At 38.4% G+C, this 26,266-nt stretch overlaps 2 protein-coding genes across 6 annotated transcripts in view; one reads left to right on the top strand and one right to left on the bottom strand.

The window, feature by feature from the left end:
- The window catches only part of unm_hu7910 (un-named hu7910), a 36,181-nt gene extending 11,711 nt beyond the window's left edge, over nt 1–24,470 (top strand). For 2 of the 5 annotated variants that reach the window (XM_067400269.1, XM_067400270.1), the window contains exon 6: nt 4,861–11,153. In XM_067400269.1, the coding sequence (XP_067256370.1) occupies nt 4,861–6,806 (1,946 nt within the window). In that variant the 3' untranslated portion in view covers nt 6,807–11,153. Of the gene's footprint in view, nt 1–4,860; nt 11,155–11,729; nt 11,787–13,646; nt 13,683–13,779; nt 13,939–15,028; nt 15,115–15,203; nt 15,291–15,677; nt 15,829–15,991; nt 16,129–16,211; nt 16,311–17,533; nt 17,624–17,701; nt 17,840–18,166; nt 18,303–18,954; nt 19,047–19,165; nt 19,300–19,916; nt 20,098–24,339 lie in introns of those variants that run through there. The other 3 variants (XM_067400272.1, XM_067400274.1, XM_067400271.1) reach the window with 3 other exon arrangements.
- On the bottom strand, nt 20,771–24,674 carry ggh (gamma-glutamyl hydrolase (conjugase, folylpolygammaglutamyl hydrolase)). The gene is made up of 9 exons (XM_067400276.1): nt 24,540–24,674; nt 24,349–24,457; nt 23,889–23,939; nt 23,349–23,433; nt 22,685–22,823; nt 22,352–22,458; nt 21,277–21,367; nt 21,061–21,195; nt 20,771–20,909 (listed from the first exon to the last, which is right to left on the bottom strand). Exons 1-9 carry the CDS (start codon nt 24,637–24,639, stop codon nt 20,788–20,790), a joined length of 939 nt encoding a protein of 312 aa, XP_067256377.1. The 5' UTR covers nt 24,640–24,674; the 3' UTR covers nt 20,771–20,787.
- Between the last annotated feature and the right edge of the window lie 1,592 nt (nt 24,675–26,266).

Genomic DNA, 26,266 nt, shown 5'->3' on the forward strand with positions numbered 1-26,266 from the left:
ATACCATCAGAGATGCAGGCTTCTGAACTGAGCACTGATAACAACTTGGGTTGTCCTTGTCCTCTTTAGTCCGGATGACATGGCGTCCCAGTTTTCCAAAAAGAACTTCAAATTTTGATTCGTCTGACCACAGAACAGTTTTCCACTTTGCCACAGTCCATTTTAAATGAGCCTTGGCCCAGAGAAAACGCCTGCGCTTCTGGATCATGTTTAGATATGGCTTCTTTTTTGACCTATAGAGTTTTAGCCGGCAGCGGCGAATGGCACGGTGGATTGTGTTCACCGACAGTGTTTTCTGGAAGTATTCCTGAGTCCATGTTGGGATTTCCATTACAGTAGCATTCCTGTATGTGATGCAGTGCCGTCTAAGGGCCCGAAGATCACGGGCATCCAGTATGGTTTTCCGGCCTTGACCCTTACGCACAGAGATTGTTCCAGATTCTCTGAATCTTTGGATGATATTATGCACTGTAGATGATGATAACTTCAAACTCTTTGCAGTTTTTCTTTGAGAAACTCTTTCTGATATTGCTCCACTATTTTTCTCCGCAGCATTGGGGGAATTGGTGATCCTCTGCCCATCTTGACTTCTGAGAGACACTGCCACTCTGAGAGGCTCTTTTTATACCCAATCATGTTGCCAGTTGACCTAATAAGTTGCAGATTGGTCCTCCAGCTGTTCCTTATATGTACATTTAACTTTTCCGGCCTCTTATTGCTACCTGTCCCAACTTTTCTGGAATGTGTAGCTCTCATGAAATCCAAAATCAGCCAATATTTCAACATTTCAAAATGTCTCACTTTCAACATTTGATATGTTATCTATAGTCTATTTTGAATAAAATATAAGTTTATGAGATTTGTAAGTTATTGCATTCCTTTTTTATTCACAATTTGTACAGTGTCCCAACTTTTTTGGAATCGGGTTTGTATTATTGGTAAGTGTAAGCTTTTAGGAACAGCAGCAACTCAGCCTCAGTCACAGAGCGGGGTCACAGTGTGCTGAGGTGCATGGTGCGTAAAAGTCGCTGATTCCATTGCTGAAGAGTTCCAAAACAAACTTGCACTGGCATTAATATCAGCACAAGAACTGTGCGGTGGGAGCTTTGTGGAATGGGTTTCCATGGCCGAGCAGCTGCTTGCAAGCTTCACATCACCAAGTACAATGCTAAGCAGTCCAAGCAATGGACTGGTGTGAAGCACCTCACCATTGGACTCTGGAGCAGTGAACACATGTTCTGTGGAGTGACAAATCTCGCTTCTCTGTTTGGCAGTTTGATGGGTGAGTCTGAGTTTGGTAGATGCCAGGAGAACGTTACCTGCCAACTGTTAAGTTTGGTAGATGAGAGATAATGGTATTGGGCTGTTTTTAAGGGGTTGGGTAAAGGCCCCTTAATTCCAGTGAAGGGAAAACTTAATGCTTCAGCATAACAAGACATTTTGGACAATGCTGTGCTTCCAACTTTTTGGGAACAGTTTGGGGAAGGCCATTTTCTATTCCAACATGACTGTGCCCCAGTGCACAATGCAAGGTCCATAAATACATGGTGAGAAGAACTTGACTGGCCCTCACAGAGCCATGATCTCAACCCCATCCAACACCTTTGGGATGAACTGGAATGGAGATTGCGTGCCAGGCCCCGTGGAAAGCCCTCCCATAAGAGTGGAAGCTGTTTTAGCTGCAAGTCAGGTCACCTTTATTTATATAGTACTTGATACAATATTAATTGTTTCAAAGCAGCATTACATGGATGAACAGGAAATGAGTTCAATTCAGTTATAAAGCAGGTCTGTAGAACACTGTGATGTCATCATCAAGCTCAGTTCAGTTCTCATTCCAAAAGTCTCAGCACAGTCAAATCAGTAATATTGCTGAATAATAAGTTTTTCAACTAAGCAAGCCAAAATGCAAAGTGGTGAGGAACCCAAACTCCTTCAGTTGCAGAAATGGAGAAGAAAACAGGCTCAGTTGGGGGACTCATTTCTTCTCTGGCCAAATGAACCAACATGGTGTGGTTATGATTCCAGGCTACATGACAAGTCAGATTGTAGATTGGTATCATTCTGAATATTTCATCCAGTTCCTTCTGCTTGAAGATTGGGATACATCATGCCGGCATATGGTGGCGTGGAGTCGAAGCAGGCCAAAGGGTCTGTGCTTCGGACCAACTCCATATTAATGTATTTAAAATGTGATGATATAACAGTCTCTGCTGGACTAGTGGTCAGGTGTCCCAATACTTTTGTACATCAAATGATCGCAACAACAGTTTCATAAAATACATTATTTAAATTATTTGGAATCTTTGGATTTAAAATTCATCACATTTTGCAAATGAAATAATCAACTAATCTTCAGTAAAAGCCAGTACAGACTTCAACTAAAATTACAATCTTCTGATAGCTTGCATGTTTTTTTTTATGCACACATACACTTTTAAACAACAAAAAATCTAAATTAAAGGTGCAGTAAGAGAATTCTGAGACGCTGTTGAAAATTGAAATCAAGAAAGCTGAATTGTGTACCCTCCTCCCCAACTCTGTTTTTGAGGTTGCCGAGGCTCCTCACTAGATGGTGATCCTGAGTTCACGGAGACTAGGCAGACGGGATTCTCCTTTTCATCCTCTTTCTCTCTCTCTGTCTCGCTGAGTGTGGCAGCCGCATGGATACCCATGTGTAGTTCAGCCTGAAAGCATGCAATGTGATCACTTTCAGCCTGGATGATGTTCTCCCACCTAGTGGGCAGACAGCACAGCAGTCGGTGGTGCTTTCGGAGCTCACTGATGTGCTTTCTCGCTCTGCAGAGAAACTCAGCCTTAATTGCACTGCTTCAACTCAGCAAGATGTTCATTCTAAGCTGGATGAGTGTTCTCTCTTGGGCTGTGATCCTTTGTGTTTACAGCTGCCTTTTTCCCTGACCTCCACACTGAAACCTCAAGGTCTTGGAAACAACCGTATTCAGCTTGGTTGATTAATGCAGCAGCCGCCGCTGACTTCACCAGCATTGCTGGCTCTGTGGAGCAGGGGTATGCTGGCATTCCCAGTGGAGGATACATTGGCTGTGCATCTTTCCCCGTCTGGGGCTTCCTCCTGGAACTTTCAGCCTGTTTTGCCATCCAAACCTTGCAGGACTACCTCTGCCCTGGTCGACAAGTTCTACGTGGCTACCGGTTTAGCATTGAACACAATGTCTGTGTTACAAGCTTACTAGGCAGACGTCCTCAAGGATTTGGACGAAAGAGCTGGTGTGACCTCTGAGGCAGTCAAGGAGCTCCGTCAAGCCAGTGATCTGGTGCTTCGAGTGATTTAAGCATACCGCTAGCACAATTGGTCGCTCAATGCCAGGCAGTGGAAATGCACTTATGGCTGAATCTCGCTGAGATTTGTGATAAGGATAAGGCCTTTCTTGTGACTGTGAATGCGGTCATCAAAATGTTCAGGTTGACGAAACAGCAGTCGATAGTTTAAACAGCTTTTCCCACAGCAAGCCTGTGATACATCAGTTGCATCAGTTCAATCTTGTGACAGCTGTGCCCAGCACCATAAACGGGCTGCTATGAGCGGCGAGCCACCTCCAGATAGCGCTCACACCGCTAAAGCATTTTTGCCCTTCTCTCTCTCAGCCCTCCGATGTCTGTTCTGTCAGTACAACCGCTAGATGTGCCTTGGGCGACAGCAAACACGTAGAGTACGCCTCAGATCTCCAGCCTCATCGTACTTGATCCCCTTCAGTGCCCAGAAGCCACGACTTGTGATACCTGTGACAGGCGCTACATTGTTGAAGGGGGGCAATGCCAGAGAATGTGTTGTGCACTTCAGGGGCATGAATGAGAAGCTTCAATCCTGAAAACAACAATTTTTTACTCCTCATATCTCAACATACCTCAATTTCCTTGACTAGCTAATTTTGACTCCATAAGAGTCTCAGACTGAACATCCAGAAAAGCACTCGTGTTTCTACTCTCTGTGTCAGTTTGATCCGTTCTAGATCAGGTCAGAGCATCACAGTGGGTCTTTGCCTGATGGGTCTCATGGCATCTGACCTTTGGGTCTGCTGCACATGAGAACGGGTCTTTGTCCTCTGTTACCGGCCTTCCACATGACAAGGGTCTCTGCCTGAAGAGACAGCTTATTGTTCTCTGTGGTTCTCCCTGTCGAATTTGGTGCCTCTGCTTCAGGCAGTGCTGAACAGGGTGTGGGAGGACAGGGTGTGTCGCTGTTGGTGGCACCACGTTGGCCCTCTCAGGTGTGATTTCAGACCTGATTGCTCTCCTGGAGGCTCTACCCTGGGAGATTCTGATCACGGTCACAGCTGAGGGGTGAGATTTGGCATCCAAATCCACGGATTTGGAGCTGTTGGATTTGGCTGCTGAATGGTGCTCTTTGCTGACTCAGGGTCTCTCAACTGAAGTTTAAGAGATTATTGGGAGTGCTAGGGCTCCTTCTACTAGAAGTTTGTATGGCCTTAAATGGAGTTTTTGCCTCTTGGTGCAGATCCCATGATGAGGATTCGGTTAACTGCCTGGTGGGTTTACAGTGCCTTCAAGAGTGCTTTTCCGCTGGCGCAGCACCATCCACACTTTTTACGCACTGGAGAGGGTGTTTCCTTGGGAAAACACATTGTCATTTGTCGCTTTCTGCGTGGTTCGAGATGGTTAGGGGTTTGCTTCTTTGTATGTCAATTTCGAACTTCAACAGTTTTTCTTAGAGTTCGCTTACTGCATCTTTAAGGAACTGAATAAGCTTTTCCTCTTTCATGAATCATGAAAGGTAGACTGTTATTCAGAAACTTAAGACTTTGCATGTGAGACGAATGATGAGCCTGCTGAGATGTGAACTTTTTTCCCACTCCTTCTCAGAACGCCCTACCAGAGATATTGGGCGAAAGCTGAAAGCCTCTCTGAAGGAGCAGCTACGAATGATTCATGAGAAGATTGAGGCCAAAAAGATTGCCAAATTAGCCCTTGCGGAAGTCCGTAGTGTTCTGGCTCAAGAGGGAGAGGAGAGACAAGCTGCTCTTGCTGCTAAAAACATCAAAGAAGAGGCAGAAGCTAAATTACAAAAGGAACATATACAAAGAGAACAACAGGAGAAACTAGCCAAGGAGAAAGCAGAAAAAATAAGAATGGAGAAAGAGAGAGTGGAAAAGGAAAGACTTGAGAAAGAAAAAGCGGAAAAAGAAAGACTTGAGAAAGAAAAGGCAGAAAAAGAAAGACTTGAGAAAGAGAAGGTGGAAAAAGAAAGACTGGCCAAAGAAAAAGCAGAAAAGGAAAGACTTGAGAAAGAAAAAGCGGAAAAAGAAAGATTGGCCAAAGAGAAGGTGGAAAAAGAAAGACTTGAGAAAGAAAAAGCGGAAAAAGAAAGACTGGCCAAAGAAAAGGCAGAAAAGGAAAGACTTGAGAAAGAAAAAGCGGAAAAAGAAAGATTGGCCAAAGAAAAGGCAGAAAAAGAAAGACTGGCCAAAGAAAAGGCAGAAAAGGAAAGACTTGAGAAAGAAAAGGCAGAAAAAGAAAGACTGGCCAAAGAAAAGGCAGAAAAAGAAAGATTGGCCAAAGAAAAGGCAGAAAAAGAAAGACTTGAGAAAGAAAAAGCGGAAAAAGAAAGACTGGCCAAAGAAAAGGCAGAAAAGGAAAGACTGGCCAAAGAAAAGGCAGAAAAGGAAAGACTTGAGAAAGAAAAGGCAGAAAAAGAAAGACTGGCCAAAGAAAAGGCAGAAAAAGAAAGACTGGCCAAAGAAAAGGCAGAAAAAGAAAAAGCAGAAAATGAAAGATTAGCCAAAGAAAAGGCAGAAAAAGAAAGACTAGCCAAAGAAAAGGCAGAAAAAGAAAAGGAAAGACTAGCCAAAGAAAAGGCAGAAAAAGAAAGACTAGCCAAAGAAAAGGCAGAAAAGGAAAGACTTGAGAAAGAAAAGGCAGAAAAGGAAAGACTAGCCAAAGAAAAGGCAGAAAAAGAAAAACTAGCAAAAGAAAAGGCAGAAAAAGAAAAAGCAGAAAAGGAAAGATTAGCCAAAGAAAAGGCAGAAAAAGAAAGACTAGCCAAAGAAAAGGCAGAAAAAGAAAAGGAAAGACTAGCCAAAGAAAAGGCAGAAAAAGAAAGACTAGCTAAAGAAAAGGCAGAAAAGGAAAGACTTGAGAAAGAAAAGGCAGAAAAGGAAAGACTAGCCAAAGAAAAGGCAGAAAAAGAAAAACTAGCAAAAGAAAAGGCAGAAAAAGAAAGACTTGAGAAAGAAAAGGCAGAAAAAGAAAAGGAAAGACTAGCCAAAGAAAAGGCAGAAAAAGAAAGACTAGCAAAAGAAAAGGCAGAAAAGGAAAGACTTGAGAAAGAAAAGGCAGAAAAAGAAAGACTAGCCAAAGAAAAAGCAGAAAAAGAAAAGGCAGAAAAAGAAAGAATGGCCAAAGAAAAGGCAGAAAAGGAAAAGTCAGAGAAAGAAAAGCCAGAAAAAGAAAAGGCAGAAAAAGAAAAGCCAGAAAAAGAAAGACTGACCAAAGAAAAGGCAGAAAAGGAAAGACCGGAGAAAGAAAAGGGAAGAAAGGAGAAAGTGGAGAAAGAAAGACTATCCCAAGAAAAAGAAAGGGCACCAAAAGAGAAAGCAGAGAAAGATGTAAAGGAGAAAAAGAAGGTGAAAAGAGAAAATGTGAACAATCACAAACAAGAAAAGGTGGCAAAATTAAATAAAAAACCACATGGACAAAAAGTTGATCAATCAGAGAATGAAAGAGAGTCAGCTGATGAACAGAACGCCAAAGAGAAGAAGATATCTACCCGTGGTTTACTGAAGTCTTCAAACAAAAAAATTAAGAAATAGTGAACTGCCATAACAGATATTTAATTAAATAAAACTAAAAACTCCCAAAGTATTTACTAGGAACAGTGTTGGCGAGTAAATAACCGTAGTGATGCTCCTGACTTCCCTCAGTAGTGTGACAGTTTTCAGCTGCTCAAAACACTAACAAGTAGGGCTGCACGATTAATCGGACGATTCGAAAAAAAGAACATTGAAATCGCACTTAAACGATTTGGCTTAGTGCGATTGTGAAATTGCAAAGCAGCGATTATTTTTTTATGCGCAGCTTATCAATATAAGCACTGAGAGTTTGAATCGCTTATAATGTGTTTGAAAAAACACGTGTCAAAACATCTTTCAAGACACTAGAAGCATAAATTAACATCTTGTCCAACAAAAGACAACATTTAATAACAAGTTTTTACTCCAAACTCACTTCATAACAACAGTTGAGCGTCCTCCTGTGAGATGATGTGGCTTCTTACACAGAATAAGGCAGTCGTGTGTTCATTATCAAAACGTTTCAGGCATGTTTAATCAATCAAAACGTTTCAATCTTCTGTTTATTCAGCTACAGCGATAGTATGGGATTTCCTGGAATGACGCGTGTTCTACTTCGGCAGCAGGGTATATTTGCAGTTTCTGCACAAGAGCGCCCTCAGGCTTTCAGATAAAGAAACATTTACTACTGATCACAGAGCCGTACAGCTCTGACAAGCTGCGCATAAAATAATCACAGCTTTTGCCAAATCGCGTGCGATAAAATTGTGATAAATCCTGCAGCCCTAATAACAAGCTACTTTTTCGAACAAGTGGTGTATGTAGTGTTACAAAATGCTCCGTTGCTGTTATTTGTCACATGGTTTTACGCCTGTAGCTTTACAGCTGAGTGAAGGAGGTCAGCTCGCTGCGTCGGGAGTCCGACTCATTTTAGTCAATCGGTTTGCTTGGATGTTTCATGTAATTAAACATGAATTCTCTGAATCAGCTGGCATCCAGGCAGTTATATAAATGTGTGTATTTAATATATTTAATTAGTGAATATTTATGTTTTCAGTTTTATCGTTATCACCTTTATTATTTTGTGATCTATTTGTGAAATGAAATGTCATTATTTATAAATATTATGCTCTATGCTTCAATGCAGTTTGACTACTTTTTTTTTCTTTCTTTTTTTTTTTTTGATTGTACACCAATTAGGGCTCCTTTACACGTGACATTAATGCATTTTTAGGGTTCGAATCACAATCGTGATTGGATCTTTCAAAGCACATTTGGTGGTTGTCTGGGATGGTCTTTTAATCAACATAATATTGAGTTTGTTACAAATAATCAAATCATCACTTTGTCAGAATGAGTCATTGTGGCTTCTTGTTTTTGTCTGCTCTCACGATGTGAAAAAGTCAACAGACAGTACAGTTTCCTGATTTAATGTCCTATTAATAACTGCACTTGACTACAGTCTCGTTTCTTTCGTTTCTTTCCACAAAGAGTGCACTTTTTCTTTCCTTTTTCCTCTCTTTCAGTTCCAGCATGGGCTTATTGGAAAAACATTCAATATATCGCTTTTCACGATACATATCGTTTCAAAGCAGCTTTACAGAGAATGCATGTCAACATCACAATTTAAAGAATGCAGTTAACAAATAATGTAATAATTTAATTATTTAGGCAATTAATTTGCAATCACTGTTAGCAGTTTAACTGAAGGTAGAAGCAATGAGCTCCTGGAAAAATGAATTAGGATATATAGAAATTTGGCAATGTGCATGTTGATCCGGATGATTGCGTCTTCTGAAGTCCTCGCCGTCTCTTCATAGGTGTTGGTCATCTGAGATCTTCTTAAAAATATGGCTTTATCCTACATTTTTGCAAATCTCCAAAAAATGTAGGCTTTACATACAATTAACTGCAGTTTCATCTGAAATAAACAGTAGTGGCAGTAAAACACCAACATTTGTATTCTTTTTCACACAAATTTTGATTACAGGGGCAGTTTATTGATTTTATTTTTTATAACTTGTGGTTGACCGATGTACATTTTTTGATGGCCAGAGCCACACACTATTTAAAGATGGTAAACTTACTGGAGTGGAATTTATATTTATTTGCACAGTGTTAACTAAATTAGAAATAGTTTGAAAATGAAACAATGTCAACTTTAGAGAGCAACTTTACTCCGTAGTCCCATGGTGTTTTAGTAAATAAAGAAGTAGTAAAAAACATGACTAAAAAGGAATTAAACTCTGTAACCAACAATGCACTCAGTAATATGTTAAGTCCTTGTACACTTGCAATCATACACTTTTTATTAATATATAGTAAACTTACAGTAAACCGGTACAGCATTACACTTGCAGCGTGGAGCGCTTGGGTACGAGTCCCATGAAACACGAGTCAAGACATTTGATGAAAGAGTTTAAAGACTTGTAGACACAAGCTAAAATGGCAGCAAATGCATTTTTATTTTTATCATTTTTTTTATTGGTTAGGTTTAGGGTGGGTGCAGTGCTATTTTATTATTTACGATAGAGCTTTACGCTTTTAACACCACTCGCTAGACAATTCTGGACTGGCGCAATACGTACAACAACCAGCATAATGAAATGTCGCTGCATCGTTCATCTGTTTCAGAGAAACCCGAACCCACTCACTGGACATTTCACATTGGAAGTGTTGCAAAATGACGTTTTTCCAAAGAGTCTGGGTTGTCTAATTCTTATTAATATTTATTGTAGGATTGCTTGTAAAGAAAGGAAACGCAAAACCAGATTCTTTATATATTTTTTTATCTTGTAAAATGAGAAAGCATTTTAATTTATCCAACAATATTTTTTTATAATTAAGTAAATAATGGAAATGCTTCAGTTAAAGCAAACTCTCCTGTATTATGTAAGTTCCGTCCCGTTTTACAGTTAGATTTTTATCTGATCACACTGACTTGATATATGCAATCAAGCTGAACAATATCCAGATACAAATGAATGTTAATGTCAGGTGTAAAGGGAGCCTCTATGACTGTTCACACAGTAATATAACCCAAAAAAAGTTGTATTTGGGCATAACCAACTCAAATCTGTTCAGTGACTTGAATCCTACGGAGCCCCTGAAGGGACAGCTGGAGAACGCAACCATTTTGCAAGAGAACTCTAAAGCATTGACGTATAATTCCTACCATTTCATATTTTTTCACCATGTCCCTTTAGGGGCTCCTTAAAATCCAGTGATAAAAGGAGTTTTGAAACTGCACTTGAATCTAAAAGATCGTATTTCAAATAGCTTTTTCTTCATTTGTGACATGATGCATTAATTTGTTCATGCTCACTCTTTTCTCATGTAGTGAATTGTGTAGCGATTAGTGAATGAGCAGATGTGTGAGCGGTTTTAAAATGGTGCAGTGTGAACAAAGCTTATAATGCAAAATATAACACATTATGAGTGTTGATCAAGCACCAGTTCTGCTTTTTCTGAGCCAGTGAAAGAGATAATGAAGAGAGAAAAATGCTCTCCCGGTCCAGGAAGTGAACCTGTGCAGCTACACTGAGGATCAAGTTTTTAACATTTGCTTTTATTCAATAAGCGGCAAGTGTATTTTTAACCTGCTTTCCTTCAACTTTGTTTCCAACAAAATCTGCACATCATAAATTGTCTGCTAAATTGTTTTATTGTATTTATATGTTTACATTTGGGTTTTTGTCCAGTATAGAGAGATATTAATCCTATCAGCAGTAGTTCTTTGGTGGAAAACCGTTTAGTGTTGTGTAAAACATTTAACTGTGTTAATCATATAATGGCATGATTTTGAAGTGTGTAATTTCTTCACCTCTTGGGGCACCAAATGGGCAAAAGGTAATATTTCTAGGTAATATTTTTTTCAAAAACGCCTGCTGAATAATTTTCACATTTGCCATTGCTTGGACAACCTAGAAGGTTTTGACTCCGACTGCTTCGACAAACAGCAATGCTTTGAATGTGTTACAGAGCAGCGTTTCAGAGAAATCATCATGTAAATGAGTTCTTGTGCATATTTAACTGGGATAGGAGAAAGAACTTCTCATTTTAATGTATTCAAGAGTTCAATGAAACCAAACTGTGTGGTTAAATATTCTGAGAAAGTGTCAAGGTAACTGCCTCCAATAAATGTGAATTTTTTCTTGTTTAAAATATACTACATCTGGTTGATACATGGTCTGATTTACTCCTTTGTGTGTGTGTGTGTGTGTGTGTGTGTGTGTGTGTGTGTGTGTGTGTGTGTGTGTGTGTGTGGATAAAGCTGTGACTTTCTGCTTCCATTTCTTTTTTTATTCTCTTCCACACAAGATAAATAGTACAAAATGCACATTTTATGTAAAAAATGGAATACCCAGATTTCTTTCAGTAAGCTAGAGCACGATGCATAAGATAATGTATCCCAAATGTGACCATCCATTTTGAGAAGGGATTAAACCTAATGTCTAATTTTCATTGTTCGATTAGGCACTTAACACTAATTGTGTCATAACCAGCTGTGATAGCGATGCGCAACGATTCTATTTTTCTATTTTAGCTGCTGGAACAACAACAACATACAAAGTATGATAATTATCAGTGATAATGATAATCTCGGGTACTGATTATGTGCTTTATTTAATGTTAAAAGCATTTAAATACCATTTTACGTGAACTTTATAGCCGTACTGAAAGAGACAATGAATAATTCATCTCAGATCTTGAAAATGCTCAAACTGTGAACAAACAAATGTATTCTATGACAAAGATTATTTCATTGTTTTTTTGAGACTCCGCCCACAAGCTATTCTGATTGGGTCACATCTCATAGTAGTGTCGCATCTGGTCTGGACAGAAAAACAGCTTGTCGCTGGAATCTTATTGCATCAGATCTGGTTATGACACAATGTAAGGGTTTTTTTGGATTGTGTCTGATTTTACTCAACATTCATACAGGTCTGACTGAGAAGCCTGTTATGGTGGCATCAAGCGAGAACCCTTTAGAAGAAAAAGGTAAGGAAAACGGTGAAACAATTCTTCAATTATTCTGCTTCAGGTGCCATTCAGTCAGGACACAAGCAAACAATTAAAAATAGCACATGATTTACTGTTAACTTAAGAAATTAACCAAGCATGTTTCCTCAGAATGACTTGCTCTCCATATATATGAAGATTTGAGTGGTTTTAACTCTGTGGTCAAAAAATATAGGTATATTAGTCATAATTGGTCACATCCAGTCAATTAGATGTCAAATTGCACGTCAGCTCAACGGATACAAATTTTGGTGAAAATCTGAGAAACGAGTTTGAAGAAGTAGGTTTTTCTGAAATTAGAATGGTGGATAAATTGTGTAGATAAACATACAGAAGAGATATACCCTTGTTAGGGATTACGAGAACAAGAATTGTGATTATATCGCACACAGTTGTGAAGATATTAGCAAAAACCAAAGCTGCTTATAGCGCCACATTGCAACTGATTTTCACAAAATTTGGTACATGCAGTCGTTTTCACACAATGTACAAAAAAATCAGTTTTTGTAATGGTAGGCCATTCACATTTGACGTTAGCCGCTGAAATTTGATGGGCCTCTGCAGTCATATTAGAGGATATTTTAGGATGTCCTTCAAAGATGTCCTTCATTCACTACTGTCTCTAAAAATAAAATTTGATGAAGATCAGACCAATGACTTAGGAGGAGTTCGAAAAAGGTTTTCAGAAAATTCAAAACGGTGTTATAAGTTATAGACCGTAGAGAAATTGGGGCCAGTTGCATAAACTTGGCCAATATGTTAAGGCTCCACGTGTCTTAAAAAATAGTTTGACCAACTAGCAGTAAATTGTCTTTATTATAGTGCACATGAGCACGTTTGGGACCATCCGGCCAAGTTTGGAGTCTCTACGATTTACTCTCTGATACCAATTCACTTTTATGGATGAAAAAATAAGAAAATCGGTACAAACACAATAGGGTTCCAGTGCTTGATCCCTTATTAAGACTAAGAATACATTTAGAAGCAAGAAGCAATTATCATGGCCAAATATGTTTATGGCAAAAAACTGATTTAGGGGCGTTGAAGGAATCAGAAGAGACACTAATTTTGATTTTAGCCATTACCGTTCCAGAGTTAACAAAAACATAAATTTTCTTATTACATCGTCACTCTATGGCTGATTCTCACCAAATTTAAAATGCAGCTTAATCTAGACACCTTCTACGTATCTGCCAAATTTCATAACGGTTGCCCATTCAGATTTGATGTTATAAGCTGCTGAAATTTGATTTCTGGCTGCCATGCTTGTTTGTTTATCTGAGTGATATTTGAAGAATGACACAATTCCCCAAATGCATCAAAAGCATTTTTTGTTGTTGTTGTTGTTGTAGCGCCCCCTTGTTGACCAAATCTCGTGCAACTTGATGCGAGTCCCCTGAATGTTCTTTAGTTCATGTGTCAACTTTCATTAAGTTTGAATGTTGTGTTCGGGAGATAAAGGTCAATTCATGGACTGTGCCAGACCAATTCATTCCCTTATATCTTTGCAATGTTTTGCTGTATCAAAATTCAACTTTTTCCAAAATTTAATGATGCATGCTCTCCCAATGTTTGCAATTACATCGAATGTTTCTATAAAATGCAAACATGCTTAATTCCCTACTTCCCTACCAAGAAATATAATGCGTTACTGGAAGAACTTTCCAGTTATGCAAGTGTTTAGAACCTCTCTAAATGCCCACGTAAGAATCTCATAGTCCCCTCTTCAGATTTATCAGAAGAACAATAAACTGCACTAGTCCTCAAATCTCCTTGAATTCTTTAGGTGCTCAGTTTTAATGTACTGAAGTATGAATGTTGTCATTTGCTTCATTTCAGAATTAAATGCAGAATTTCTGCCTGGTGAAAACAAAGGTAAGAGGAATATTTTACTAAATTACTTTTTATGTATTTAATTATGAAATGTATACTTTATTTTTACATGCTAAATCACAAAATGTGTCCTGCAAAGACTCCACACCACACTCTCCACCCAATGCTGAACCCTCATTAGAGTTCACAAAGCAGAATTCACCACCTGCATCTCAACCTGTGCTTGACTCCGTCTCCACACCTGAATCTATTCCTGAGACAAAAGAACCAGCGGTAGAGTCCAACCTAGAAAAAGAAGGTATGTTGAGCTTGCTTTTAATGCTGTTAAAGGAATATAACCTAAATGAAAATTCTGGGCCGAAATTCAGGATGCATTTGGCCAAAAATTTGTTTCTACTCCAATTTGTTAGTGAAATAAAAACATTTCAACAAAGTCTGTAATTATTTGTTTGCAAGCTAGATTTATTCAAACAGACACCTTTTTCTAGCTAACTATCGAGTTTATGGTCATTGAATGGCTTTTCTGATTAAATTCATGGCATGATTAATTTCAGTAAGTCGTTCTATATATTTCAGCATTCCTTCTGATGTTCATTCATGTTTCTTTGGTGCTGTAACTAGTAGTAAAGAAAGAGGAAGAGATGATCAGTTAATGAACGCTTGATCCGTGCTGCTGCTTGGACTGATGTGCTACAGTGTCACGCCGTATTAAAGAGCGCCAAAATGGCATTTATTCTTTGAATTTCGTGATAAAATGTACAAAATTTTAAACTTGAGACTTTGTTTCATATTAAAAGTATCAAAGCACAAAACTTGCTAGATGGCAGACATGCTACTAATGTTTAGTGAAGTTTTGTTCATGCATCAAAAGAAAGCGCAGACTAAACGTTTGATCTGGAGATTTAAGAATCCAAATCAGTATCGATTAAAGTCAAGAAATTAATATTGAATCAACTCGAGAGTCCACACAGCTGACATGTTTAACTGTTTAACTTATCTACATTGTTCATGCAGTAGACTCTGAACAGTAAAAATGCGCCAATTAAACGTCACTCTTTCTGTCAACGATTTCAGCCCTTCAGAACCATTTTGGCCCAAAACCAAAAACTGCTGTTGCTGCTGAAAATTATTGGTAGCCAAAATGTTGGTGTATCCTTAGTTAAGGGTGAAACAGGACTGTAAAAACAATGACTGTTTTCAAACATGTTTCCCAAACCCGTAACTCGCCCGCTACTGACTGCTGAACAGATATTTGAACAGTTTTTATCAACATATTTTTTGCATTTGCTTAAGATGTCAAATTGTGAAAAGCACTAAACAAACATTACACACTTCATCTTTATTCATTTGTTGTCAATTAAACCTTGTACTGTGGTGATTATTTACAGCCAAAAAGAAGAAACCAAAACTTCTTAATAAATTTGACCAAACAATCAAATCTGAGATCAACGCTGCAGAGAAATTACGCAAGAAGGTAACGTCGTATACTATACTGTCAGAATAAAAATGTTTTTTGTAAAATTTAGTGTTTTTCAAAAATAGAAGTCTTTCTTTTTTTTTCAGGGCAAAGTTGAGGAATCTCTCCGCGCTTTTGAAGCTCTTGTCCAGAAATTCCCACATAGCCCGAGGTGCCGATACGGCAAAGCCCAGGTAAAACATTAGCATGAAAGTTAACATAAGATATGTTTCCATCCAAAGTTGAGAATTTAACATGCAAAATTGGAATATTGCATAAAACATTTGCAAATAAAGCAGCGTCATCACTTCTTGGGAAATTGGTGCAAAATATCAATAATAAAATGTTTTTTCGTTTTCCCTCCATCATAAATGAGTTGCATCTCGGCAGACGAAACACAGTAAACGCTGTCATGTTCTCTTAATTTTTATGCATATTTATTTTCTTTATTTATGCGCATCTTGTTGATTAACTCCAGCGTTTTTATGCAATATCCCAAAATGCACATTAAAATAGGTGGATGGAAACATGGCTGTTCCAGCTTATGCTCAGTTAAAGTAGTGTTTGTGATCTGTGTCCAGGCAGAAGATGATTTGGCAGAGAAGATGCGCAGTAATGAGATGCTGCTGAAGGCAGTGAACACGTACAGAGAGGCATCTGAGCTCCCAGACACACCACCTGACCTCATCAAAGCCACATTAAAGAGACGTGCAGACAGACAGCAGTTCTTAGGTAAACACTTCCCGTTGACAGTTGTTATTGTCATTAATTACTGACCCTCACGTCGTTTCCAAACCCTTAAGACTTTGGTTACTCTTCTTTTTTTAAATAAAACCGGAGAGATTTCTGTCCCTACATTGAATAATGGAGTTGTGGTCATTGTGTTCCTGTACAGGTCGAACAAGGGGATCTTTAGCTACTTTGGAGAAGCTAGTTCAGATTTTCCCAGAAGACATCAGCTTAAAGAATGACTTGGGAGTGGCACATCTGCTCCTGGGTGACAACAAGAGTGCCAAACGAATATATGAGGAGGTCAGACATCACTGTAATGTTATTAGGTTTAGCCATGTGATTATTGCATTACTAATTTCCCCATTTTTGAAATTCCTCCTCAGGTTTTAGCTGGAGCGCCACATGATGGATTTGCTAAAGTGCATTACGGGTTCATACTTAAATCTGAAAACAAGATCGCAGAGAGCATACCGTACCTGAGGGTAATTCTGATTTCATGCACAGAAATGTATGTACTTCCAATATGCGAACATATTGTCGCTGTCTCCAACCTTGTATCTCCAGAAACGATACTTTTCAGCAAATGTACATTTATTATACCATGTTGTAAATGCCATTTTTGAGCACAAAGAAAAATATGCTGTTTTCGTGCATGTGTCTTTAAATGCAAATGAGCTGCTGCTCCCTGCCCTGCTTTACAGAAGAGGGCGGAGCCTGAATAACCCGTGCCCGGACGTAATATACAGTACCTACTGCTGTCTCTGCTGTTAATATGAACCAAACAACAAAAGAAAACAGAAAATCACTCACTGCTCGTCTGAATAACTTTAGTAGCTTTAATAAGAATACATTTTACTTGAACGCTCTGGCGAGGAGATAAACATGGCGGACTGTACAGCTCACTCAGGGGAGGAGCTATGCTAATTGGCCAGATTCCATCACTAGTTGTGGGTGGGGCTTAAGTAAGAGTAGCAGGAAATCTGAAACCACTCATTTGGAGAGACTGATTATGATTATAAAAAAAGGGGTGGGTTGATTTTTAGCATTAGAGGCTGGTTGTTTACACACAAAAATAAAAATAAAAGTGAATTTTCATAAAAGGTCCCCTTTAAAGATATTTAAGACAGTGCTGGCTATGACTCGACCACGAATGCTCAACTAAGACACTCTTCTCCACTCCTCAGATAGTGTTTCTTAAGGAAAACGCTGTACTTACTCAAACAAGCAGTTCGTTATTTATCATCGCATTGCAAACAAGAAAAGAAGTTCCAAACCGCGCACGACGCTTCATTCACGATGGAGGTGGGCGGAGTTATGAGCTTTGACTGACAGTCTGAGGAGCCAATAGAGTTAGAAGGTTTAGTCACAAGCTCTTTTGAATACTTTTCATTGTTTAAATATTTGCAAAACTTTTAGACAGACATAAAATATGACCAATAGTAATGATTTATGAAAAATAAAATAAAAATGACAAAATATGGAGATACAAGGACAGCGACGATATATATAAACAAAAATTTTCTGCATGGTTTGTGTGTGTGTGTGTGTGTGTGTGTGTGTGTGTGTGTGTGTGTGTGTGTGTGTGTGTGTGTGTGTGTGTGTGTGTGTGTGTGTGTGTGTGTGTGTGTGTGTGTGTGTGTGTGTGTGTGTGTGTGTGTGTGTGTGTGTGTGTGTGTGTGTGTGTGTGTGTGTGTGTGTGTTTTAGGAGGGTTTAGAGTCCGGAGAGCCAGGAACTGATGACGGGAGGTTTTACTTCCATCTCGGAGATGCTTTACAGAGAACAGGAGACAAGAGTGTAAGATGAAAGTAAAGATGATTAGGCGTTAGTTGAAAGAGAACGTCAGTGAATCTGATGTATTTTGCATGTGTTTAGGCGTATGACTGGTACGAGGCGGGGCACCGGCGGGGTCACTTTGCCTCCGTATGGCAGAGATCTCTGTATAATGTCCCCGGGCTCCGTGCTCAACCCTGGTGGACGGTGGAAGAGACGGGATATACTGATTTAGTCAAGGTAAAATCTGTTACAATTGCTTAAATGAAAGAAAAATCCACACAGTTACTGAAACTGAGCACTGTTGACTTCTCTGCTGAAGATTAAGAGATTGTTATGAAAATGATTGTGGATTTAAACACATTTAAAGGCAGGAATAAACAGAACTCACCTTCTTGAGTCTTCGTACAACAGGCCTCCTCTAGTCTTTCTATTGAAGCTTAATTGTGTGTGTGATTGGAGCACATACTGTAATTACAGTAAACCTGCTCCTAATTGTTCAGCGCTCTAACAGTGAAGGAAGTGCTCGTGGTGTGTTTGTGTCTCTGCTCATGTGTGTGTTTGCAGGCGTTGGAACGTAACTGGCTGACCATTCGAGATGAAGCGCTGTCAGTGTTAGACAGCAACAGTGGGCAGTTCTTGCCAGAAGATGAAAATCTGAGAGAGAAAGGAGACTGGGGCCAGTTTACACTGTGGCAGCAGGGTAATATTTACACATACATGGGGGGGGGGTATGACACAATATGAGTTGAGATTCAGAGCAGTGAGTGATTTTCTCTTTGTCTTTTGTTGTTTTATTAACATTAACGACACATAAAGCAGCAGGATTATTAGGCTACTGTCACTTTAAGACCGAATGCACTGATCTAATATACTGATACACATGCACTTTCTTTCTCAATGGTTTATGTTCACTTAAGACATAAACAACCATGGTTTCCGTGGATACTCGCAAAAGATGGGCATTTTGACACACAAGTGTGTGTATTTGACCGTTCAAGATCTTGTTTTTGTCTTATTGCACTTGTTTTTAAACCGAAAGGCTTAAAAATGCATTTAAATAATAAGCTTTTGTGATGCTGCTGACAGACATGACAACGAAAAGGAGAGAAAGCACTCTTTGTTTTTTGCTTGTAATATGTTTCTTTGTTCCTCTTTATTATTTCCTGTTTTTTTATGTTTTGTGGCTATATTAGGTTAGTTGAAAAAGTTTAACTCAAGTTTATCAGATCATAAGGTTCCTAAAGATTCCCAGCTTTAGTCATGGGTGGTGTTGCTGCAATTTACAAATTAAAATGATACTTAAAGGGATGACACACATCATCATATGTGCTAAAATGTTTACTCTTTCTCAGGTCGAAAGAATCCTTCTGCGTGTCGCAGTGTCCCTAAAACCTGTGCATTTCTGGAACGTTACACAGAAGCCACTAGCTGCAAAAGAGGCCAGGTAAATCAATTACTCACTAGTTGTACTCACCATGTCTCCTTTTTACCATATTCATTCATTTCTCAAAAACACTGTTGCCTAATAATGTAAAAACAGGAACCATTCTCTTCCTCTTTTAGATCAAATTCTCAGTAATGCAGTCTGGGACTCATGTCTGGCCTCACACTGGACCCACGAACTGTCGTCTGCGGATGCATCTGGGCCTCATCATCCCTCCGACGGGATGCAGGATTCGCTGTACAAACCAAACCAGGTCAGTTCAGTCATCATTACATATTCATTAAAACTGCATTAATTAAAATACTGTATTTTTTTATGTTTCAGCTAGTGTTGGGAGAAACAAAGTGTTTCAGAGCTTTGAATCAATTGAACCCTAATGATTCACAGAATGATTCAGTGTTCCGAAGCGTTGGAAACGCCACACGCTGGTGACCTCTGCTGGTCAGAACAGTGTAAATGCAGTGTAAACTCAGTCAAATCATGCATAAAAACACCTTTAACAAACCAGCTGCAGTGTTTCATTGAAGGTGTCATCTATTAAATGCAATTAACAAATCATCTAATAGCACTAAATATAAAGTGTTGCTTTGAAACTTTGAATCATTTTGCAAAGTTCAATCGATTCAATGTTTCGAAACTCTTAATTTCTCCCCTCACGAGACATTTGGAAACTGAAAAATCACAACTTTGGCTGTTTATTACACACTCTGAATCACTAGTTCGAAACAAATGATTCATAAAAGCTTCACGAAGCCTGTTTTCAGGGCCTAATCTTGAAAACTCGAAACTTGGAGAGTCGGTCTATATGTTTTTTAGGAATTAATGTGTGGCATGACTCGATGTATTCAGTGACTGTTAATTGTGTTTCAGGGAGTGGGAAGAAGGAAAAGTATTAATATTTGATGACTCATTTGAGCATGAAGTCTGGCAGGAAGCAGAAAGCTTCAGACTCATCTTCATCGTGGACGTCTGGCACCCAGAGCTCAGCCAATCACAGAGGCAGACTCTCTCACCCATATAGAAGATGCTTCCAATCACAGAGCTTTGAAAAGTAGGTCAACAGCCAATCGGAGAGACAGATCCAGTCGCAGTTTTCATAAACCACAAATATCTAAGGCAATGTGAATGTGTACATTTTATGAATCATGTTGTTTTGAGTAATATGAGTGATTTTTGAAGAACGTAGTGAAAAAGGACATTTCACCTAATATTCAAGATCTTTATTTAGGTAAAGCAAATATGATTCAGAAGGACGTTTTAAGGGCTCTGCAGTAAAATGAAAGGCCATAGATTAGGTTAGATTGAAGGGTTACTTTTAATAAAGTTAAGGGACCAATTAAGAGATCAGAATATGGGAGGATTTTGATCCAGAGTTGTATTTGCGGTTTCTTACAGAAAAACTGAGACTTGCGTCACTTTTTATGAAGTTATAGATATGATTGAACATTGCACTGTATTGTTCGTGTGTGTGTGTGTGCAGATGAACACATTAATGATCAGGTGTGTTAGTTAAGAGATAAAAACATCACTTTGTGCCTTACAAACTATTGCATTAAGGTCAAGAACATGATCAGGTCCTCAAAAGAAGTAAATATGCATTTTTTCTTTTCTTTTTGGGTGAAATGTGACCTTCAGATTCATCCAAAGCACATGTTTTATTAACACTAAAGATTCCACATGATTTTTGTATTCGTACATGTTTGTTTACATGATTTCAACATAATAAAATAACAATAAAACACTAATCAAAATAATAGATCTGTTCAAAGGCACTCTGGGTTCCAGTGTATTCAGGTTTGTAGTTGTAGATCAAGGCTTTCTTCTCTTCCTCCACACTGGCAAAGCTGTGAAAACTCTTCCTCGCTGTAAAAACACCAGAATAAATGAGGAGAAAAGTCAGTCTTGACTTCCTAATTTGTTCATTCATTATATTAAATGAATCAAATGGCAAATCAATGTAATAAACAGCTATTAAATATATAAGGTGATTGTATGTTGCTCAGTATTATTATACCTTCATTCACAAAAAAGGAAGCCGTGTAGAAGGTGGTCTTAACGGCTGAAGGCGTGTGGGGAATGTAGGGCCGCCTCCACTCGAAAGCGTTCTTTTCTGGGTGCCACTGACTGGCATAGATGGGAAAATCATATGCTGTGTGCAGACAGAGAAAAAGAACATGAGAAATTTGTGAAAAGAACGATATATCGGCTTCCTCTGATTACCGTCACTCACCTTCCACTGTGGACACAAACTCATTTTGTCCATCTGTGTTGGTACTCAAAACTCTGTAGAAGTTTTTCAGCTTTTCATTCTTGGTAAATTTCTGAAATTAAAATGTTAAAATTTGTTGATTATAAAAAAAAAAAACAATGCATGAAGCTAGAATAAAATGGGTTTTTGTTTAAAAGCAGAGACTCTGTTCTTTCTTTTGATGTATTGCATGTTCAGATATTCAACAAAATATAATGGGGGCCATGAAATTTTTGTGAAAAAATGCTGCCGCTGGCTGGTAACTAAAAAAAAACAAAAAAAACACACACACAAAACACTGGAGGAGAGAGTTAACATTCCCTCTGAAGTTAACGTTGCCATTCCTTATTTTCCTGCAAGACATAAATCTTTTTTTAGCCACGCCCCAAACTCCACACCTGTTAAAGTAGCAACACCCTTAGGGCCCTATGAAATCTGTTTTATTTTTTCCCAAATTCCGTTTTTAATTTTTCTGGATCTGTTTTTTTCCGTTTTATTTATGTTTTGACTCCATTTTAATGGTTAAATTAAATTTTAGTAATCAAAAAGCATGTCTAATTAATTGAAATAATGAATCTTGTCCAATTTACCAACAATTTAATAAAAGTTTAACAAAAAAAAAACATTTTTTTAGGGCCCTATAAATGTTTTATTACATATACAACATTAGCCACGCCCAAACTCTCAACCTACTACATTAGCCACGCCCAAACCCACCGCCTACTACATTAGCCACGCCCAAACCCACCGCCTACTACATTAGCCACACGCCCCAGACTCTCAGCCTGCTCACTATAGGCTGAGCTGAAAGAGACTGACGGATTTGGGCAGATTTTTTAGATGGTGTCTGGGAGGCTCAGTGTTCATTATTTTGTGGACTAACAGTAGTCAATGAACAGTAAACTGGTTTCAGAGAATGTACTTTAAATATTAAAAAATTGTCCATTCTTCACCTTTAACACCTAATTATTCATATTTTTTATTTTAATCGTATATTTAATCTCCAGTTTAAACACATAATTAGAAGTCAGCGATCAGGGAGCATCTGTTACTGTACCTCTGTAGTGACGCTCCACTGATGAGAGTTCTCCGTCAGCGGATCTGATGCCAGTGATTCCATGAGATCCTCAGGGAAGTCTTTGAACAGTCTACTGTCTCTGACATCTAAACAACATCAAACCATTCATTACATTTGAAAATGTTCATTTATGTTTAAAATATTTGGAAACAAAAATATTTATCGCTTTTCTGAGTAATTTACACTAGGTGGCACCACACTGCACACTGAAATCTATCACGGGAAGTAAACTGATAATGCACATCAAGCATTATGTAAATACAGTGTATCTTGATGTTATCCTCAGTTCAGTGTTGTAAAACATGACTTTACCGGCTGTGAAGTTCAGTGGCAAGGCAACACCACTAGTGTTGGTGTGGGACAGCAGCAACTCCCCACTTGTTATGAGTGTGAGCAGTTCAAATCCTAAACAGGTTCCCCATACAGGGAAATAATCACCATTTGAATTGGCCTGTAAACACACACAGAGATACTGCGATGGAAAATTAAATTACCACAACATATTGTATTGCACATACGGAGTGTCGTACAATAAACTGTAGCGTATAGAGTGGGACCCACAAATATGGAGCAAAACTGATTGTGAAAATTTGTTAAATTAAACTGGGCCGTGGTTTGATCTTCCAGCATGACAAAGATCAGTGTCGACTCCGGTTTGAACAATGTAAGGCTGAACACTTTCCTCATTTTGGCTGCGTGAGATTCTCCAGCTTTGTTGTTGTTGAGCTGTTAAAGCTCCGCCCTCTTCTGGAAAGGGGGCGGGAGCAGCAGCTCATTTGCATTTAAAGGGACACACACAAAATGGCGTGTTTTTGCTCACACCCAAATAGGGGCAAATTTGACAAGCTATAATAATAATATACATTACATCTTGTAAAAGGGGCATCATAAAGGTTCTGTTTAATGTTTTTAAAATGTGCTTTGAATCCAATGTTATCCTGATTATATTTATCAAATGGACCGTTTACACACGAACCTCGAGAGCGAGTCTGTAGAAAACGGCCGCTGCTTTGGAATAGCCGGATGACTTTAAACTGACTCCGCCTCCAGGGAAAAGAACTCTAGAGGGAGAAAGAGAAAGTGTCACTGATTCCTTATTATAACCAGTGTTGGGGGTAACACATTACAAGTAACTTGAGTTGCGTAATCAGATTACTTTTTCAAGTAACTAGTAAAGTAACGCATTACCTTTTCAATTTACAACAAAATTACTAAGTTACTTTTTCAAATAAGTAACGCAAGTTACTTTTTCACATTTACTGAGTGACAGCTCTCCTGTCCCCATGTTGAGAGAAATAAAGTGCAGAGGGTGTTGTGTCGCTGTGTAAGCATGATGGTTATTGTAGTTTTAGACTAAATGTGAATGTAATGTAACGCATTACTTTTCATAAAAAGTAATGAAGTAACGCAATTAGTTACTTTTTTAGGGAGTAACGCAATATTGTAATGCATTACTTTTAAAAGTAACTTTCCCCAACACTGATTATAACTACAAGAGACTAACAGATTTACTCACCCATTTATGGATTTAAACAGCCTTGTGTATTCATCATCAGTCTTATTGATCCTTAAAACACATTAGAATGCTTTAGTGTCGAGACAGAAACTGTATGGCATATGATCAGAGTCAGTCACTACAATATTTGTGCAGTTTGCACTATGAAGTGTTTTATTAAACCATGAAAATTAATATAAATCTATATTTTTTTTATACATTTTATAATCTCACAACAGAAATATAACCTCGTTTATAAACTCTTCACGACATGACTTGACTTTAGTCCATTTTGTCACATTAATATTAAGAAATTATCCATTAATTAAATGTTTCACATTGCATTTTGCTTCCAGATATTAGGCAGTACACTAGTAAGGCATTGTGAACACAGTCTCGGGTTTCTGCTGCAAGTGGACAAGGCAAAACAACTCTATCATATTCATAATCAACAAATCCTCTTTTTCTTCAGTAAACTCACATCAGCGGAACCACACGAGCGCCGGCAGACTCCAGAAACCTGACGTAAGACGCCGCGATGAAAGCGTTTCTGTGAGGCTGAGGGTGAAACACATCCTGCGCGAGAACACCTGGACAACATTCACACTATGATTATTAATATATTGATCTGAAACTGTCACGCGCTGTATTTAACACAGCTTTGCAACTCACCGATTATTGGTCTGTCATTTGTTTTTATTTGTGTTCCGACATGGCCAGAAAGCACGGTATCGACAAATAAAAAAACACACGCAAAGTAGATGTGGATCATGTTTTATTTACATTAGAAATGTTGTGCTTACCAATGTGACCTCACGTGACATCCAGCGAATTTCCGCGTTCATGACGTCATGTGTTTTTGTATTACGTTATCATCAAAATGAAGCAGAATAAAGATTAATTTAACAATAATAATAATAATAACAATACAACTGTTGATAAAGGGTACTTGAGCGGGCTGTGATACACAAGAAATTAAATAGATAAACATATAAACTGTTATAAAAATGTGAACATTTATAGTTTAAGCTTAACACTGAAAATATTACCTTTTTGAAAAGATGCAATTCAAGGAAGATTTTAGTTAGTATTTTCAGTTCCATTGGTTTGCGCATTCTAAAGGACACGCCCACAATAGGGGAAATCTCATGAATATTCATATAAGCGATACCCAGTCAGTGTTGCCAAGTATGCAGTTTTCAAGCGGAATTTGGCTACTTTTAAAGGGTCAGTTCACCCACAAATGAAAATATTGTCATTAATTACTCGGTTGGCCTCATGTCGTTCCACACCCATAAGACCTTCAGAAACTTCAGAAACTCTTCAGAAACACAAATTAAGATATTTTTGATCCAATGGCTCAGTGAGACCTCCATAGCCAGCAATGGCATTTCCTCTCACAAGATCAATAAATGTACTAAAAACATATTTAAATCAGTTCATGTGAGTACAGTGGTTTAATACTAATATTATAAAGCCACGAGAATATTTTTGGTGCACCAAAAAAAATAAATAAATAACGACTTATATAGTGATGGCCGATTTCAAAACATTGCTTCAGGAAGCTTCGGAGCGTTATGAATCTTTTGTGTTGCTGTGTTTTTTGTTTGTTTTTTACTCCGACGGGTGGATTTCCACCCCCATATACAGTACGTACGATTTCAGTGCTCCAACACCCACAAAACACCTCCAGACGTACAAATTCGGTGGAGAATTCGGCCACCCGATTGCATTGGGCTACTTTTGACTGGCCATTGGGCTATTTTTGTTGTACAGACCTGGCAAACCTGCACCCAGTGAAATGTTTCAAGAACTGAATATATTCAACACCAGTCAGTGTTGCCAAGTATGCAGTTTTCCCGCAGAAATGGACTACTTTAACACTGTTGCCGCAGGTTGAGTTTAATGTCCGTGGGTTGAAGCGACCCCAAATAACATGATATTTAGCCACTGGAATGCAAATTTTACCAGGGGAATCTTGCCAAAAACTCTGATTTTACTAGGGCTGGGTAAAAAATAATAAATTTCTTGATTTTAATCGATTCTCATTTTTACAAACCGATATTGATTCTTAAATCCCAAGAATCGATTAGTCTAGTCTGTTTTCAGTTGATGAATGAGCAGAATATGTAGCGCCTCCCATCCAATAAATCACAATAATCTTTGTTACTTTTGATATGAAGAAAGTCTCAGATTTCAAATGACGTCCATCTTATTATGAGATTCAAAAAATAAATACCGTTTTGGTGCTGTTTAATGTGGCGTGACAGATCACTTTAGCGCCTCAGTTAAAGAGAAGCATGTGATCATCCTCTCCTCCGCTTTAATAGTTACAGCACGAAATAAACATGCATAAATATAAATATACAGTACAACTTACTGAAATCCGTATCATGTCT

Source organism: Chanodichthys erythropterus, chromosome 11 (assembly GCF_024489055.1).
Source record: "Chanodichthys erythropterus isolate Z2021 chromosome 11, ASM2448905v1, whole genome shotgun sequence".
Taxonomy (NCBI): domain Eukaryota; kingdom Metazoa; phylum Chordata; class Actinopteri; order Cypriniformes; family Xenocyprididae; genus Chanodichthys; species Chanodichthys erythropterus.

What these genes read in the sequence shown, in the direction of transcription:
- ggh (XM_067400276.1), bottom strand. Translation starts at nt 24,639, where the DNA reads ATGATCCACATCTACTTTGCGTGTGTTTTTTTATTTGTCGATACCGTG. An exon ending in AAATGACAGACCAATAATCG is followed by an intron (nt 24,458 to 24,539) that starts GTGAGTTGCAAA and finishes AATGTTGTCCAG; the next exon opens with GTGTTCTCGCGCAGGATGTG. An exon ending in TTCCTTTTTTGTGAATGAAG is followed by an intron (nt 20,910 to 21,060) that starts GTATAATAATAC and finishes GTGTTTTTACAG; the next exon opens with CGAGGAAGAGTTTTCACAGC.